Source organism: Rhipicephalus sanguineus, chromosome 4 (assembly GCF_013339695.2).
Source record: "Rhipicephalus sanguineus isolate Rsan-2018 chromosome 4, BIME_Rsan_1.4, whole genome shotgun sequence".
NCBI classification, from domain to species: Eukaryota; Metazoa; Arthropoda; class Arachnida; order Ixodida; family Ixodidae; genus Rhipicephalus; species Rhipicephalus sanguineus.
The window spans coordinates 190,776,327-190,795,380 of record NC_051179.1 but is presented as its reverse complement, the minus strand read 5'-3'; the positions used below and the strand labels follow the sequence as shown (position 1 = coordinate 190,795,380).

Here is a 19,054-nt window from a genome sequence, read left to right as displayed (position 1 = left end):
CACCGTCCACCACTTATGAGGAACCGCTTTATTCAGCCGTGCTCCAGCCGAAAATCACATTGATGATGACATATACAGATGACGAAGATGCACAAGTGATGATGATATGTAAAGAGGAGGAAGAGTCATTCACTTTTCGCGCTCACAATATATATAATCTAGTTGCATGTGCTTGAGCCAAGTCACGATGACACCCTTGAAGCACAAAGTTTGTTAAAAAACGTGATCTAACGAAATGCATAGTTTTCCTTCTGTTATGCTTCTATTCGTTCGAAGCACATCTCCGGCGAAATGTGTCCGTTTATTATTGCGGGGGTAAATAGTTAACAGTATTTTACGTAGAGCAGCTCAAGGAAGCGAGCATAACTCTCTATTCCACCTCACAAGCTGGTTGGAGCAGGGTGGAAGCTACGAGGTGTAAGCAAGCCACATGCTTGCACAGTTCTGGTTGTAGTTGCGTTAAAAATGTCACGGTTGAGACAACTGCGTTTGTTTGGAGCATGCTACGTCACAGCGATACATGATACGATAATCACAATTCGCATGTACGTCATACGAATTTAATCATTTCTCCAGCACCTGCCCAGAACTGTGGTTGCGAAGCAACATGGCCAGGTTTTCAGGTCGAGAGGGCAAAAAAGAAAGGCCATAAAATTGTAAAAACTAGCCAAAAGGCAATCAACTTGAACCAAGGGTAGTAGAAGTAACCAAAAGTAGCCACGCGTGTGTTGAATCCGCAACATTTTTTTATTTAATTGGCTAGCCTACAGTGAAAATTTAAACGAGTATAGTATATAAACCATCCAAAATCAATATTGCTGAGATTTAGGCTTACATTTCTGCCTTGACGATCATTTAAGGCAGGATGACGAAGTTAAGTGCGCTGTTGCAAAAATGACACTTGTTTCAGACGTGTTGCTTAACTGTTCTTGAAACAACTAAAAGTAACGCCATATGGTGAAAATAAAAAATGAGCACTGCATGAGCGTGCTAGAAATCAGTCTGGGATAGAAGCATAAAATGTAACTTCGTAAACATTTCTCGGATAATGACACAAGAAGTTTGTGGGATATCCGATTTACAATGTCGATGAGTACAGAGAGCCCTGCATGCTAGTCTCCTGCTCACTTCCATGGATTCATTGAATGGTTCGATTGTATGATTGCCCTGCTCACATCCAAAACCGTTTAAACACGGGTTCAGCAATAGTCGGCCTGCAAACTCCGGCGCCATGCAACAGTTTTCCCCGTCTGCCAGCTGTGTATCAAACAGCCGTTGTGCAATGCAAGTGCCAAATTCAGCTTTACGAGCTGCGAACACGCCTGGGCCACCATGTTCTGACACAGCATACTTGAATACCAGTGGCTGCGGCGTCACCATATATTGGCAATTTGGTTCAAGTCGAGTGAACAAGGAAGTAGCCAGAAAGTAGTCAAGTAGCTAACGTAACCTGCGAGACCTGTGTCTCGTAAAGGATGGAGTCAACTGCACGATGGCAGGAACAAGAATAAATGCAGGGTTTATTGTCAAGCTGTTATATAGCGAAACGTGTGATAGCAGTGTTATCGTGATAAGGTAGCGCAGCGAGCGCATGCCCGAGAGAGTGGCCACCAGCTCCGCCGTCAGTCCAACTTTGCACCACTAGTGCAAGTCGGCCACGTTTTGTTTTTGTCTGTAATCCGTTCGAGTTTTCTTCTTTGATATTTGAAATGTGTTGCTGCCGCAAGGGACGTAGAGATAACGATAATAACATTTAGCTAAAGTTGTGCGAAATGCAAACTTTTGGGCGCGAAGCGAATTGGAAACTAAAGTTTTAGTGCACATCGAATCGAATATTTTTCGAATATTTCTCGAATATTCGAGCACTTCGAAGCGAAACTACAGAAAAGAAAACTGCAGAAGAAGTCTAGGCATGTTCTTCTTAGATACCAACATGAAAGCGTTTCTTTGGCTAGGTTGGTGTAGCGCTGGAGGGGTAGTGTTTCCTAGTTGTCTTAGCAGGAATGAGGCAGTGAAGACGCCGAATTGTATTTATTTACGTGATTTGGTACAACCAATTGGGTCTCGACAACACTTTACTCATGAAAGGAAAAGACGCCATTTTTGCAACCTCTCCTCCATCTTCAACTTCTGTGGAGGCTCAATTGATGTGGCATACAAGAGCGCTCTCCCTTCGAGTAGGGAGTTCTTAATCTGTCGCATAGACGTCAATGTAAAGGAACATCTGAAATTACGGGCACTGGAACTCTTTGCGTCCAATTTTCCTTTACGTTCTGCCCAAGCTTCAGGTCATAAACGGCATTAATTAAAGCCCCCAACTCTGCCGCGTCTATCATCTCCTAGGTTCGAACCCGCGCTGTCGCGAGTCGATCCGAACGCAGCTTTGCCTTAATGCCAATGTGGGATGGTGTGAAGCATATCAAAAATCTGACAGGGCCACTGCCACGGCGCAGTGCGGTGATGTCTTTACTGATAAGCGCCGGAAATGCACGGAGGCGTGATGGCGGCAGGCGGCAAACGCGCCAGTACGGCTTAATCGCCGTTCTGATAAGCTTTTTCAGGTAACCGCTCCAGAGTGCATGTGGCGCAGCGCCGCACAGGCACGTTGCCTTTAAGAACGAAAGGAGCTCGCCATCGCAGCGCCCATGTGCAGTCAGGTGGGCATCACGAATATTTTCATGACAAACCCGCACACGTACGGTACCGAAAGCGCCCAGGCAGTGACGCCGTCAGCTTAGTCGGCAATGTGCTGCACACAACTAGGAACGATCGGTTGCCCGCAGCAGCACATATTGCGCACCGGCGGAGGTTCGGCGATGTGTGCGCGCATCGTTTACGTTCGGGCACGTATCGGGAAAAGCCGGACGAGTCGTCTGCGCTTCCACCACAGCATTTGTGTTCCGTGTCATCGTTTTTAAATGCTCCATGAGAGAGATCCGTAACCTATTCCGCGCTTTGCTGGTAACAGCAGCGCTCATCACAAGACGCAAATTTGCAATTGGCGGCTGGCACGTAGTTAAGCGGGGTTCGCGACAAGTACCGAATGTATCCGCGAGAGCCTGGGTGCGCACCAAAATGCCCGACAAGTGTATTGGGAGGTATTAAAGCTATTTAGGACATGGCTGTGGTGATTTGATTGCTTGAGCGGAATAAAATAGCGTGAATTCGCTTTTAACAGTGAAGCTGCTTAACAATTGGTTCCTTGTGAGTCGATCGCAGAAAAGTATCATCATCTTAACGGGTGTGTGCCACAGTGCGGCCACCTGAGACCGAGTGCAGAGAGAGAGAGAGAGAAACGAACAGAGAGACGGAAAAGAAGATATAACGAAAGAAATTCTTGCGGAAAGAAATTGTTCACGAGGCGGGATTCGAACCCGCGTACCCTCGGTACGAAGGCGAGCATCCTAACCACTCAGCTATCCAGGCACTTTTTTCTCTTTTTTTGTTTTACGGCATTTATTACAAATGTGCGTAATTAGCATACATAGCGAACAAAACACTCAAGACGGCCTCTACCAGCGTACAAGCGTTACGCAGAAGTCCTCAAAGGGTATTAAAGCAGTACATTTCATGAAGAGTGGATACCAGTCCGGTTGAAACTGTAGTTTTTGATAAAAGTCTTTTAGCTGAAGAGCCATTTTAATGAAATGCAACCGCGATGACACCATGGGTTCCGCATGCCTGTCTAACATGCGAGTTTTCCATAAACTGTGCATACCCATTAGTAAGAGCATGTCAAGAGACATAGAATGGCTTTTGGGTGGCAAAGATAACGTATGCTATACGAATTTAAATCGAGTTGTTTTTTAAAAGCCCTTTGTAGAACGTCTCAAAAGAGTATGGTGTCTTTACAGCTGATGAAGCAATGTTCTATAGTTTGCGGAACTTCACAGAGGCGACAATTCACTGAAGATACAAAAATGCCTTTGTGGCCTAACCAGGTTTTCACAGGCAGCGTCTGTGTATGCACTTTGTAGAAGAATGACTTAGATATTGGTGAAATAGGCATTTTCGTCACACGCACAAGCATGTCGTGTCCAGGTAATCCAACATATAGTGAGCGGCACAAATGTGCAGGAAATAACATATCTAATATGGCATTATATAGATCTTTTCTTGAACTAGAGAATAAATAGTCATTAGAAAATCTTATGGTCAAAAACCGCACTGATTCATACACTTCACGCATGAATCCTTGCAAATAGGTAGGCGAGGCACAATTAGCAGATGTCACTAAACTTGATAAAACGTCGACGAGATTCACTTGTAAATATGTTCGAAGCAGCGGATGATCGCAGTCCCGAAAATAGAAAAAGCGAGACATCAATTGTCTAATAAAGAGATGCACTTACCCAAGACCACCTGCACAAACTGGTCTAAAAACATTATCACGCCTCATCGGCTCATAACTTGATGACCAAATAAAGCTAGCAGATTCGGTGAAATTTCTGAATGTAGACCCTGGAACAATGTAGTATTTGCAGTACGTAGTATATTTTTGTTGCCAGGAATAGATTGCGTCCTTTAGCTCTGCCAAAAATTGAGAGGTTATGGGGAATAAACATCTGGGCCTAACGCTTTAGGCTGGGTACACGTGCTTTCCAATAATATATACACCTTATATATATATATATGCACTTATATGCATCCAGTGGAACGCCAAGGTATCTCAGTGGCACACAGAACCACGCAACACCCTCGAAATCCGTTGGTTTATAAGCCTACGGGCCTAACCAGTCCTAAACTTTTAGCAAAGTTCATTCGTGCACCAGAAATGGTTCCGAATTCCCGACTAGTGGACACCACTGTTTTTATACTAGAAATGTCTGCACAAAAGAACGCCAGGTCATCCTCATACGCTAATACTTTCACCTCATTTCCATAAACACTGAAACCATGGACAATGCAAGATCGAATCACGCTTAAAAGGGCCCTGCAACACCTTTCTTAGTTGTATTGGAATAGTCTCATTATTGACGTATGACTCTTCACGAGTCATATGCCGCAAAAATTTTTCGAATCCGTCAAGTCTAAGTGGTGTTACCAAATTATGGAGATCACGTTCCGCAGCTTTCTCCCTCAACTCAACGCCGCGAGCGCGCCGAAAGCTGCGCGGGGCGCGAAGGGAGGGAGGGCGGAGGTGCGAGGAGGCGCCGAAGAGTTATGTCAGCGCCGGCGGCATCTTTTCTTCATTTTTTTCTCTCTGGCGTCTCGGCGCAACCACGTGGTCTGTGGCGCCACTTCCGGTCGCCTTGCGCGGTCGTCGTCAAGCGGAGCCCATCGCACCGTGTATCGCGCGTGCTTGAAAACTGCGAGTCGGTTTGGTAATGTTGGGTGTGCACCTCGAACTGCCGTAGTGTTTTCATCGCTCTGCGAACCATGGACGCAAACTTGCGTGCGCGTTTGGAACGAATGACAGCTGAGATGGGTTTCGACCCACACTCCGATACACCGCCTCGTCGCACTGCTCGCGCTTGAATCGTATTCAACACGGCAAAGCTGCGTGCACCCTTCTCCCAGAGGCGGTACTTCAATGCTGTTTGCTCTTCGAATGCGGGCGCACAGCGAGTGTGGGCTGACAACAAAGAAATAAAGACTAGAAGAAAGGATCGTGGGGCATCGGGCCGGCGCGGACGCGGACCCATCCCCCGGCTGTCTGCAGCTACCGTGAAAATGCGAGTCTGCTTGGTTGCTGTGTCGCGGTTTCTCGGGAACCTGAGACTACGGGGAGGATACGCCGAGGTACGGCTCGATGACATACTGAACAGACAGCGAACGGGACTCTCGCCATACAGCGAACACAGGTATCCTAAGCTAGCCGGCGCAGCATTGTTATCGGAGAAATGCTGCACCGCTGCCTCGGTAGGCCGTGAGAACGTGCCGACGATGCAGTTTCCAGCTGACGAGGCAACACTCGAACGGCTGCCACTCTCAACGGCAACCGGCGATGGTCAAAAGCACAGAAATATTCACGATTTCGGCACTGCACATGGTGAAGAAAACGCAACCACGCAACTACGAGCAGACGAGCTGTCGGTGAGACCGGAAGTGCTAATATTATTGTTTGTTCGGTGTTTTAACGGCATAACACAATATAAACATACATATTATCTACTTATTGAACTCAAAATTAACAACGAAGGTAATAATGAGGGTGTTATCGTGATTATAACATCAGACATTGGTGGAACTGCCGACAATCGCGTCATATATTGCAGACTAATACCTCATTTGTCGAGAGAAGAGGGAGCGATTTTCAGCTGACTTTGAGAATTTATTGTAAATTCCAGGCCACTCGCTTCGCTACAATATTTGGCTCGCGTGTTCTCGGGAGCCTCGACTACCGATTGGCAGCGCTTTTTGACCCTGCTCAAAAAGTTTTGCAGGGCCCCTTTAAGCACAGTGGTTCCAAATAGAGGGCAAAAAGCACTGGCGACAACGGACAGCCTTGCTTCACAGAGCAGTGAATCGACACAGTTTTTGGCAGGTGGCCATTAACAATCAAAAGAGTTGAGCAATCACTGTAGCATAGTTTTATAGCTTTAAATATAGTGCATAGTCTAGAAAAGAAAATAGAAAGCAATGACGAACCCGAATAAACGCCTTCGCTAAATATACATATATATTGCCAGTTGGTCATACGAGTGGGAACAATGTTCCAATACTGTGCGGGCGATGTGTATGAACGACCCTTCAGGCCTCAAGTCAGGTGGGCGCCAATAAGAATTGGCATTGCAAATTGTAGTCTGTTTGATAGTATTTTTTCAAAAATTTTATAGTCAACGTTACACAGTGTAATCGGTCTGTAACCGTCAACATGACAAAGCTTTTCTCTGTCAGAGTGTTCTGGAATTAGGACGGTGTGGCTTCTTGTAAAAGATCGAGGAAGGGTCCCCTGATTCAAGCTCTCCGTAAAAATGTCCAGCAGTGCCGGACATAATAAGGATTGAAATGTTTTGCAAAACTCGCCCGACATTCCGTCGGGTCCTGTAGTTTTCGATATCGGTAATTGGTCAACGTTGAGTTCTATTTCTTTTAAAGTCATTGGCCCCCTAATAAACTCACACTCTTCGTCAGATAAATGAGTCACAAATGACAGAAACTGCGTTACGAGATCTTCATTCTGTTTTTCATAGGAATCGCTGAACAATGCTTTGTAATAAGCTTTAAATTCTGCCATCATTCCACTTGTATTAGTTACCAATGACCCTTGCGAATAAAAATGTGGTATAAATTTGCTTTTTGCGTTGCGGTATTCATCGAGTAAGGCTTGACGTGTGGGCTCCTCTGAATGCGAAGTACGAGTATTGCGTGATCGAACACGCGGACCTCTGTAGCGTAAGGTGTCGTACCTCTGGAGTGCGTATTTGGCATTAGCTATTTCTTCTGTGTAACAACCAGGCGCCTCACATTAAAATTCATACAAGTTTTGAAGATTCTTTAGTAACATCTTTTGTTCTATAATCTTCTGTAAATGCCCCTCACTGATCCGATTTCGGTAGCTACTGTCCGAACTTTTTGCTTGAAAAATTCCCAAGAGGCAAACAAAGGCATGTCAGCCGACAAGCAACTCCTCAGGGCTACGCGCGCTAGCAAAGCATAGCATAGCCTTCTGTAGTACCGTGTAGCAAGGGGGAGGGAATGGGAGGTGAGCATGAGGAGTGGAGATGTGATGGGGCGGAGGAGGCAAAGGAGGAAGGGAGAGAGTAAAGCGCAATACAGAAAGAATGAGAAATAGAGAGAATGAAACGCATAAAAAAAAGAGGGACAGGAGGAACATTGACGAAAGGGATAGAAGTGGAGAGGGGAAAAAGAGATAGAAAGAAAGAGGTAGCAAGCACCGCGTCGTCTAGCGACCAGATACCGCGCAACTTGGCCAAGCCGCGCATGCGCAGTAGCTACGAAACGCCCACCGCCGGAGACACCGCGCGCAAACTCCGCTCTATAGTGCATAGCCTAGCTGCGTAGTCCCGAGGAGGAGGAAGCAGCGCATCTAGACGCTGGACGTGTCGGTTGACCGGGAGTACGAGCGGCGACGGGTCCGTTCTTCGCAGTGCCGAGCTTTGCGCGACTTAGTGCAAACTTCCCATAGGTTTTTTTTTTCTTCGGACTGCCCGACTGTTTGGATGATTTCGCGGTAGAGAGTCCCAAAAATTGGACGTTGACAGTATTTATCTTTCGGAAGTTCGAATACTTCGAATAGTCAAATTACTGTGCGACTCGAATAGCAAGCACTATTCGAAAAATATTCGAAAGTTCGAATATTCGCACAACCCTTGTAGCACATATTTCATGCAGATTCGTTCATGCTTTGTTTTTTTGACATGTTGACGTTAAATTGAGACAGTTTTCGTCTGCAGTACGTAAAGGAACGAAAGTGCGTTGTTCGAAATGGAGCCTAGCGTTTGACCTGCATTCTGGAGGAGTGACATTTTTTTAGTAGTGCGTACGTTGCGGTACAAAACACGGTGCCCTACGCGCAATTGTGTTCCCATCGGCAGCATGTACATGAACTGTTGTCGTTGCGCTGCTCATGAGCATGCAAATGTGCCAAACAGAACAGGGGCGCGCTTTTTTTGGATCTCCGAGATTACAGCTAATGTGTCTGTCCGTCCTTTCGCTCAAAAGAGGTGTTCGCCATTCGGCAAGGCATAGACTTAGTTTAGAGAAGATGCGTCACACAAAGAAAATGAAGGGAATGTCTTGCCAAGATGGGACTGAATGATTACCTGTGACCATCAGACATCTGATCTGAGCGCCATGGAGTGTGCCGATCACGGGTGTTGCTTCCGGCTTCAGCATGTTTTGCATGACGAGAAATCCGAGGAACGTTAGATCATTCTCCACTTGCAACCTGAAACGAGAAAGGTATAATGATGCGTCTGCGATCCACGAATGTGCACTACGACGCCTGTGATATGCCGCTGTGGAAGCGAGGATGCGTTTCCACTGCTGTAAAAATTTCAATCAGTGCGACAGGCAATTTCGTTGTTTCTCAATGTTTTCATTCACGCATTCCTAATGTCTATTTACGTTACTATATCCTCGCTCCTAATACACCAAGAGGCGTCATGCACTTTATTTATTTATTTATTTTCAATACTGCTGCTCTCAGCTGAAAGTGTGCCAGGTGGGCATACAAAAAGTCAGCTGAATGCATGAAAGGTTTATAGAACGATCAAACATGCGAACGTATCTAGGGAAATAGAGGTTACAGTAAATATATTACAACGACAAAGAGTGGTTACATAAATACATACAATGAACTTGCAGAGATTTATTACATCACTCAAGTGAAGCTGTGAGAAGGTTGAACACCATTTGTACAATACAGCAGCGATATCACGTATAACACAATCGTCGGCAAAAAGTTTATTTATAGAATCGATGTTCATTGCAATGCCGTTAATATAGTTAAAAATAACAACGGTCCAAGAACTGCTCCTTGTGGTACGCCTGAGGACACAGAAACAGTTTTCGATGCAGCGTGGTGAAGGAATACAAATTGTTTTTGATTAAGCAAAATTTCTTAATCCAACAGGTAAATGAACTGTTAAATAAGGCGGATTTAGTTTTGCAAACAATTCGTTATGTCAAATGTTTTTCAAGTTGTAATGGAACCATATGCGTTTGACTGCGGTTATTGAGGTCGTATGGAAGGTCATGCACAACTTCGGTCAATTGTGTCATAGTTAATAAACCGTTTGGAAATCCGTGCTCGTCTGGAGAAAAAAGTGCACTCCTAAACGAAAAGTGTGATGTGTTTAAAAATAATATGTTCTACTAGTTTGCACGATGTACTTGTAAGAAATACAGGACCACAATTTGATACCATACATTTATCTCCGGATTTATATATTGGTATGAGTTTAGCTAATTTCTAGTCTGACGGTAATTTTGCGAGCTGGAAAGACTTCCTAAAGTAGGTCATATAGACTTTTCTTTGACATGTTTTCTTGATGTTGTGCTACTGATTGTAATATTTTAACATTATACGTTCTATCAGTGTCCAAGGTCATGCTGGCTGATAGTGTCCCGTTGTAGGGACGCAAAGAATATAATTGCTCAAATTGGTGTTTATACTTTTGCCTATTTCATTGCGCCGACATTGATGACTAGCACAACAATCGGAACATGCACGCAAAATCGATGAAGTTCAACGCAGTCGTCAGCAGTGAAAAATTCAGTTTCGCTGAAAGGGATAAACATTGAATGCGATAACAAAAAATTGGAATGTCATACGCAAAAAAGGCTAGCAGATAGACACTTGCAGCGCGCTGCACGTAACCCAGGAATTCGGAACGTCGCTTCCGATTCACCATTTTTAACACGGAATTGTTTTATGCCGGGGTCCAACAAGTCTTCACCGACGTAGTTCCGCCACGCAAATCACGTCGGTAAAGTGCACATGATCGGATGACAAAGGAAAAGTAACGCTGACGCGAGTCGGACCCGCGAACTCTGGTCCGCAACGATAGCTACCGGGCGCTGTAATTGCAGAATGTACAACTGATTTATCTTCAAATGCACTCAGTAAGATGGCCTCAACTCATACTTTTTATCGGTAGTTTTTTTTTTCATATTTTTATTAGTCTTTTATACCAATGGGTTCGGTTTTGAATTACACTGCATTTTTCTTTGCGTTAAGTGATGTTTCTCTAGTAACGATGCCTTTTTATATTAAATGTAGTCTTTTGTTTTGTTTCTATAAAGACGCTATAATTTGTAGGAAAACATTTTTTCTCAGTGTTTCAATAATATTTAATTTTCTCACTGTGTCTTTGCAACTCTGTGTGCTAGAATAGTTGTGGCAGGAAAATTATGTGCGAATACATCAGCTTATGGCCTGGCACGCAGGCTGGCAGCGTGTAGTAAATGATAAAAATAAAGTTATTATGTACGGGTCAAGGCTACAGAAGTTAACTCTTTTGGATCCCATTTTCACGAATACAGCCGTTCCACGTAGCAGTGCGCTTTTCGTACTGTTTGTCGTCTCTACGCAAAGTAGTGAAATGTCTGTCGAAATAGAGCGCGCGCGCCGGCGCTCGCGACCGCGTCCTTATGATCGAAGTTCCACTCCTGCTCGAGCGACTGTGCCCCCTTGCCTCTTCCGGCGCCCCTTCAAGCCCCTTCACCCGACGAAGGACGGGCGGGGCATTTTCCCTCTTCTTTAGAAGCCACCGATGCCAGGCTTCGGACGCGCGGCGACGTTATCGAATGCGTCATTAAAGCGATGGTGATGGGACTCGTTTCATATCTGCTTCAGCCGCGCTCGTTCGACCGCTCACAAGCGCCTTGAACATACGATGTGGAAGTGAAATTATCGATTTGGACTTTATACGGAACATGACGGCTGCGGCGAAGGTAAAAACCCACCGAGAGTGTCCATATAATTGATACCGCGAAGGAAGTGTGCTGGAAACGTGCTTTTGGAAGGGCTGTTCGGATTCCTTGGTCACCGCGTCGTCTCCTGGGTCGTCTGCATCACAACCGCAATAACCATTGTAAGGCCGCATATGGTGGCGCGCCCTAAGGATGCCGACGTGTTTACGTTTTCAGGGGGAAAGACCGGGTCTCTTTCGCTCGCCGTCGGTGGCCGCTGAGCTTTTCCTTTTGTGTTGAGTGCTGAGGGCGAGAGCGGTTTCGCACCAAGGGGCAAACCACGAGGTCGCGGAAGGCCGAGCGGGGTCGGATTTCGAAGCGGGGACCTGTTTCGTGCACCTCCCGCTGAGTCTGAGTGCATAGCGGACAGTTGTGTCGGCTGCGATGGCGCCACGCGGGCAGTCGCGCGCCGCCTCCCCTCTGGTGTGAGACCTGGACCACGGCCGCCGCGGTCTTGTTTTTGAACTCCGGGAAGGCACCGCTTCCGGCCAGTAGACAGACCCCACTGCGGGAGTCTGAAGCGCAGGCGGCGCTGTTTGATGACACCGGCCAGCGACGGGAACACGCTGCAGAGGCGAAACCCCAGTAGCCTGGTTTGCGCCAAGTTGGAGGCGACGACGGTTTTGCTGGCCGACGACGCCGCTGAAGCGCGGAATGTGTCAGCAATAAATTCCGCACGTGATGTCGGCTCCTGGCACTGTGCGTGACCACGTGTCGACAAGAAAGAAGGAAAGCCGTTGTTTTTCGTAATATCTTGGTTTTCCGTTTAGGCCCTGCCCGGTGGCCTGTGGCTTACGAGTACGTAAGCTCTGCATGGCTGCCGTGGTCAATTGAGGGATAAAGGGATGCCACCGCCCTTTTTCTTTGTTTGTTACAGTAGATATGGACCTGCACGTGAGTGGCACGTCAGTCTGGGCTGTAATCAGCGTTGCTGATAGATCGGTGAAGCTCCGTACAATGCACTTAAAGCTAGCCTGGGCTGTAATCAGAGCGCTGATAGATCAATGAGGCTGGTGGCAATAGCAGGTTAGGACAGTCTGGGCTCTCTGTTAACAAGTAGAAGAGTGAGACTGTATATTTGTCCTGTTTTATTCTTTGCATCTTTCTAAGCTCAGTTGTATTTCTCATTTCACGTTATGATAAACGATTTCATCCATCCTGACTGACGTGAACAGCGCGTGTAATACACAAGGACGAAGAAACGACGAGGACTAGCGCTGACTTCCAACTGAAATTTATTAACACAAACATAGAAAAACGAGAACAAGTAGGCACATGTGATCACCGCTCATTTGAATTGCGCATGACGGCAGGCATGGAGAGGGAACCAAGAACCAAAAAGAATTAATAAACAAAAACCACGAAACCGCGAAAAGACGTCAGGAGAAGCAACCGGAGTATGTCTAGGTTATCTGGCCGGATGAACTTAGGTAATCTATTTCTTTTTCAGTGAGGGCGATTGAAGGTTTGCTGATACAATTGCCTTTAGCGATGGCTGCAGCTTCAATGATTGTGCGCGTGCTATCCTGACGATGCCTAGCTAAAATCTGTGTGTTATCAAATGCTGGAGCGCACCCGCATTGTGAACAGTGCGTTGCAAGGAAACCTTCTGTCCCTCTGCGTACCTTTTGATTATGCTCCTGCAAACGTACATTAAGGCACCTGCCCGTCTGGCCGATATAAGTCTGTCCGCATGAGAGTGGAACGCTATAAACAACGCTACTAAAGCAGTCAACGAATTTGTTCTTGTGGTTAATTTCGTTGACTGCTCTAGTAGCGTTGTTTATAGCATTCCACTCTCATGCGGACAGACTTATATCGGCCAGACGGGCAGGTGCCTTAATGTACGTTTGCAGGAGCATAATCAAAAGGTACGCAGAGGGACAGAAGGTTTCCTTGCAACGCACTGTTCACAATGCGGGTGCGCTCCAGCATTTGATAACACACAGATTTTAGCTAGGCATCGTCAGGATAGCACGCGCATAATCATTGAAGCTGCAGCCATCGCTAAAGGCAATTGTATCAGCAAACCTTCAATCGCCCTCACTTAAAAAGAAATAGATTACCTGAGTTCATCCGGCCAGATAACCTAGACATACTCCGGTTGCTTCTCTTGACGTCTTTTCGCGGTTTCGTGGTTTTTGTTTATTAATTCTTTTTGGTTCTTGGTTCCCTCTCCATGCCTGCCGTCATGCGCAATTCAAATGAGCGGTGATCACGTGTGCCTACTTGTTATCGTTTTTCTATGCTTGTGTTAATAAATTTCAGTTGGAAGTCAGCGCTAGTCCTCGTCGTTTCTTCGTCCTTGTGTATTACACGCGCTGTTCACGTCAATATGGAATACCAACTAGCTCGGTCACACACCTTGCTTCATCCATCCGACTTCCGCTGCTGCCTGCGTGTCAGTTCATCATCACTGCCGATCACCGTCGAAGATCTCCGTGATCTAGTAGAACTCGTTGTTGGGCTAGTTGGTGCATTGCATCAAGGAATTAAACCAGCCGAAAACAGACGAACACAGGAAACGGTGAAGGAGACAGGAAAGGATCAACGACGAAGAACCATCGAAAACTTTCCGCGTTGTTGACAAATCCGGTGTAGAAGCAGGAAGGCAAAGGAGAAGACGACGAAGAACCAGAAGAGGAAGAAGACCAATCATCATCATGTAACCGCTTCAATTTACTGAGGAAAAACATTCTCAAAGCGGCGTTTAATCGAAATAGATTGTGCTCTATTGATTCTAATAATCTGTCCTTGGGAGGCTCCACATTAGGTCTTTGTCACCGGGATATCCGTTCCGCTGTACAAAAAAAAATCTTAATTGAATGAGGTTGGTTTTGATTTGGAATTTTTAAATTACCATTCATAATTTATTCTAACTATTCTATATTCATTAGTCAGAATTCATATGTGACCAATTTTATCTATGAATTATTCGTTTCTTGACCAATCCACCAGAGTGGGTGTGAGCCATTCATAAAGGCAATCATCATCATCATAATCGTGCTGTCATGTTGTAATCTTCCGAATAAACGGTGCTAACCGTGTCGGCTCTTCGATTTGTTCGCTCCTTTCATCGACAAGACCGGGACGGCAGAGCCGCAGCTGAAGAAATCGAGGCAGCAGACGTGCAAGCGGGAGCGGCAGCCGTGGAGTCGAGAGCAACCGCACAAGGAAGATGTCATCATTGCAATGTGAATGTAAGCCTGCATCTTGTTCAGCATGAATCGAAACGCCGTTTCGCGGATGATGAAAACTTTCAGGATGCAGATAACAAATGTCATCACAGAGGCGGAAGGAAAAATGAATGACGGAGAAGGCGTAGACTCTGTAAGCATAAGCGTTAGCGAAATCAGGGCCATAACGGAAAGTTTGAAAGCAGCAAGTGCGCAAACTGCATCATTTGTAACCGAGGAAACAGCAGTATATGAATTTGAGCCAGTAGTGGAATATGACATGAAGATAATTACGGCCATTTGAAAAATAGAGTCCACCATAAAGAAGTTAACAGTAACAATGGCTGATCGACCACCATCAATGGGAACAACAGGAAATGAACAGACAGTGTCAGAAAATGAGCCTACTGCATGTTATGTGAAACTGCCAAGACGAGACAGGTTCAGGTTTGATGGCAATAAGCTAACATGGCACAGATTTAGGACGCAGTTTGAAAGCGCGATTCATCTTCGACAGAATTTCCAAGAGAGTAAAAAGTTTCACTACTTCATCTTTGTCCTTCACCGAAAGGCACCTGCTCTTTATGAGGGGCTACAGTACTCAGATAAGAATTACCAGGCAGCTGTGAAGCTTTTGAAAGAACAATTTAGCAATGAAGAACATTTGAAGGAAACTCACATGAACAGATTATTTAAGTTAAAACCAATTAAGAATCCGAAAGATATCCAAGGTTTGCGAGAACATTGCCAGAGAGTGCAAGTGCACAAGAACGCGCTGCAAGCGCTCGCAGTGGCAGTGGATTTGTACGCTCCGATGCTGATGCCTATTTTAAAGCGTTGCACACCACAATAATTGTTTATTGAATACCAATTTTAATAGAATAGAATGCAAGGTACGCGAGAGAGAACAGAAACTTGGACAGGAAGAAGCCGCAGCGGTACTCGTGAGGAGGCACTAAAAGGATTGATACTTTTTTGCAAGAAGTGAGGTGTAGAGAATCGCTGGAAAGTTTGGAAGATGGTGAAGACAGAGCTCGCAGAAAATGGAATCACAGGTCACACTTCACGAGCAAGGCTTCCGCATTTCAAAGGTCAGTCACAAAACGATGTTGCTTCAGTAATCGAAACAATCACCGCATTGAAGAAGGTTGGAGATCAATAAAATACGAAGACCAAAAAGGAGGAGCTTCGAGATGGAAACAAATGCTTTAGTTGAACGAGGCCGAATCACAACGCAAAATTTTGTAAAGCCACTGTAGTTTGCAGGGGCGTAGCCAGAAATTTTTTTCGGGGGGGGTTCAACCATACTTTATGTATGTTCGTGCGTGCGTTTGTATGTGTGCGTGCCTATATACGCAAGCAAAACTGAAAAATTTCGGGGGGGGTTTGAACCCCCCAACCCCCCCCCCCCTTGGCTACGCCCCTGGTAGTTTGTAAATGTTGCAAAGCAAGACACACAACGTCGACGTGCAGGACAAAGGGCTATGAAATCAGCAAGCCTAACGAGAAAAGTCAGGGAGGAAACGGCGATGCGAAGGTTGAAAAATCGTGCAGCCAGCTAGCATCTTCTAAACTGCGAAAAGAAGGACCTTATATGCTATTGCAGACGGCCATAGCATGGACAGACGTTGAAAATAAAGGAGAGTACGCGATAATTTTATTCGACAGTGCAAGTCAAAAATTATTCACACAAACCAGTCTGGCTCGAAAACTTGCTTGCAGATTACTCCGCGGAGAAGGGCTTACAGCCGGATCATTCGGAGGAAAAGAAAATGAAGGTGTAATTGCGTTGTCGTAGTTGTACTGAATGAAAATCTAGATGGCCAATCATTAGTAATGGAGGCTATTGAAGTAGAAATGATATCAAGAGCACGACTCCCTCGCCTAAACAAAAAATCAAGGTCATATATGAAGAAGATGGGAATGAAAATTGCTGATGACAAGGATGAAAAACGCACAACGCAGGAGACAAGCTTACTGCTAGAATCTCATTTCTACTGGGAGGCGATCACGGGACATGTGAAAGGACTGAACGAGCACACGATGCTAGTAGAACGCATTCTAGGTTGAATTGGCAGTCTGGTTTAAAATTCTACCGCCCAGTGGACTTGTCTATGGCGCAGCACTCGGACCGCTCGTCGCGAGATCCATCGTTTGGCGAAGTTTCTGACCACTTGTCTCAAGTCGCATTGGACCACCGTCCACGCGTGCCGTGAAACATTTACATTTGTGCTTCAAAGTCATATTTTAACGCAGCGTGCGCACGCTTGAAAGTTATTGTTTATGCTTTCGTTTCTTTCTTCTAGCGCTCCGAGTCTGACTTTTTGTTATCTCTTTTTGCAACCTTGCGATTTCTGCTTGGATTGTTGTTTTATTTTTGCTGGCGTCTTTTTTTTTGTTGAATGTTAATACACGTCAATGTTAATACCGCGTCACCTTTTAGCGTTTTATTATCTAGTTGTATTTTTTTGTATGTACACGTCAGTGTCAATGGCGTGTCACCATTCCGCATTTTATCATGCATTTGTATTTCTATTTCAATGTTAATACTCCCCCCTACACTGATGCCCCACGTGGGCGCTGTAGGTGTTGTAAATAAATAAATAATAAATGTGGTGGGAGGAGTCTCCTTATAACGCATGTAATATTGCACGGAAGAAGCGTAGAATCGCGCCAGGCGGCAAAACATGTGAATTGCGCAATGAGCGGCTGCTTTAAAGGTCCACTCATTACAAAGCGCTGCGCTCAGACATATTTAATCTTCATCACCAGAACAAGCATAACAAAGAGCAGCTGCGTGGGTTGGCGTGTTGCCTTAGGGACGCGTAGTGGGCCCTTCGCTGATTCGCAAAAGGAAATATGGCGTAGTGAGCACTGCGCAACTTTACTTGCAGTAGGCATTCTAGGATAGCTTGAAGCTAATAATATAATATTAATATCTGGGGTTTAACGTCCCAAAACCACGATACACTCTAAGAAAAAAGAGAGTCAAAAGAGGGTCATGGAACCGTGACTCTCTTCGGGTGTCCATCTGACCCCTTTTGAAAGGTACAGGCAGAAAAAAAGAGTTCGCATTTGGGAAGGAGTCATTGGACCCTCCTGAAGCGCGTTTCGATTGGCTTTGGTATACGGAAGAGCCGCCGTATACGCCATACATATCGCACGCTCGCCCTTTGGCGCCGATGGCGCCTTGCTCGGCGACGCAGACGGGGTTGGCGCCGGGGTGGCGCGCCGCTCTCCTCTCTCAGTCGTCTCAGTCTCTCAGTCTCCTGGTCTGTTGGAATGCGTTGCGTGGATGCGTTGGTTGCGCGTCTTCGGTGGTATTTACAGTATTGACGCCGGCTCCGTGCACGAAGTGGCGCTTGGAGGGCGATATATTCATGGAGCTGCGGACACCGACAACGGGCGCCAGTTAACGGTGAGTGTACTGCTTTCGTAGGTACTAATTATACAGCTTTAGCTGGGCGTCTGCAGCAGCGCTGCGGAATCTGCCAGCCATTTCCAACAGTAGCCTGTATCCGCGGGGCTGTTGCGGATGCCCAACTAAAGCTGTCAGTTAACGAGTTGCCACCGTTATGCGCGTTGCTGTACAAGCTCCCATAAAGTGAGCGATGCAAACAATAATCGACGGTCATTTCTTGCTGATCGCCCGTCGTGTCTGCACTACTGAAGGTGCAAGATGTCGTTTTGAGATGCCCTTTAGTCTGCTTCATAATAAAATTTCCATCGACTTTGAGTGTGCGGCGTGCTTCCACGCGTGGGAACGTGAAAAAAAAAAGCCTGTGTACAGAACGCTCAGACGCACTATATGTAATGGTTTTTGTTGGCTTAAAGACGGTAGTTTGAGGTGCAGATATAGTACGGTGGCTTCCAGAATGTACGCGGTAGTCATTCAAATTGGACACGCCTCGCCGGTAAAGTGAAACAGCTCTAGACTTTCGACGGCGCGCGTTGTTGCGGCCGCCGGCGTGCACTCTTTTCCCTCGTTTCTGTTTGCTGTTTTCGTGGTTTGCATACACTGCGGTGACGTTGGGCGCTATAACAATCGAGTGAGTGTACGTGATTGTGGGAGTTATGTGCGCTAATTCTAGCATATGACATGTCTGATCTCGACGTAGACGGCGTACGCACGCGCTGGGTGTCGTTCGGGCCATAGTACTCGCATCTGTTTATCTGAGTATTTAAGGATGGGTTACGTTTGTAAAACGTGCGGTCAATAACCGCTCACGGCATAACCCTGGCTGCCGGAGGATGTGCTTTGTTTTGTTGTTAGCCTTTATTATGTCTGTGTGAACCACTTATTGTGTAGGTTTTGCAAACCTTTACTGCAATTTCATTTTCTCATCATAATATCACGTTCTGCTTTTCAGATACCGTTTTTCATGGTGCTCACGCTGGACAGGCGCGACAACCTAGCAAGCCACAAGTCTGATGTCCCCAGCCGTCACCACTTCTCGATTTATTCTTAATCGTAAGAATAAATATGGAAACATGAT

General features: G+C 45.9%; 1 protein-coding gene across 1 annotated transcript in view; it reads right to left on the bottom strand.

Moving 5' to 3' along the window:
• The window catches only part of LOC119390976 (polyamine-transporting ATPase 13A3-like), a 585,099-nt gene that overhangs the window by 489,815 nt on the left and 76,230 nt on the right, over positions 1–19,054 (bottom strand). The window contains exon 10 of the mRNA XM_037658686.2: positions 8,730–8,854. Within this exon, the coding sequence (XP_037514614.2) occupies positions 8,730–8,854 (125 nt within the window). The remainder of the gene's footprint in view (positions 1–8,729; positions 8,855–19,054) is intronic.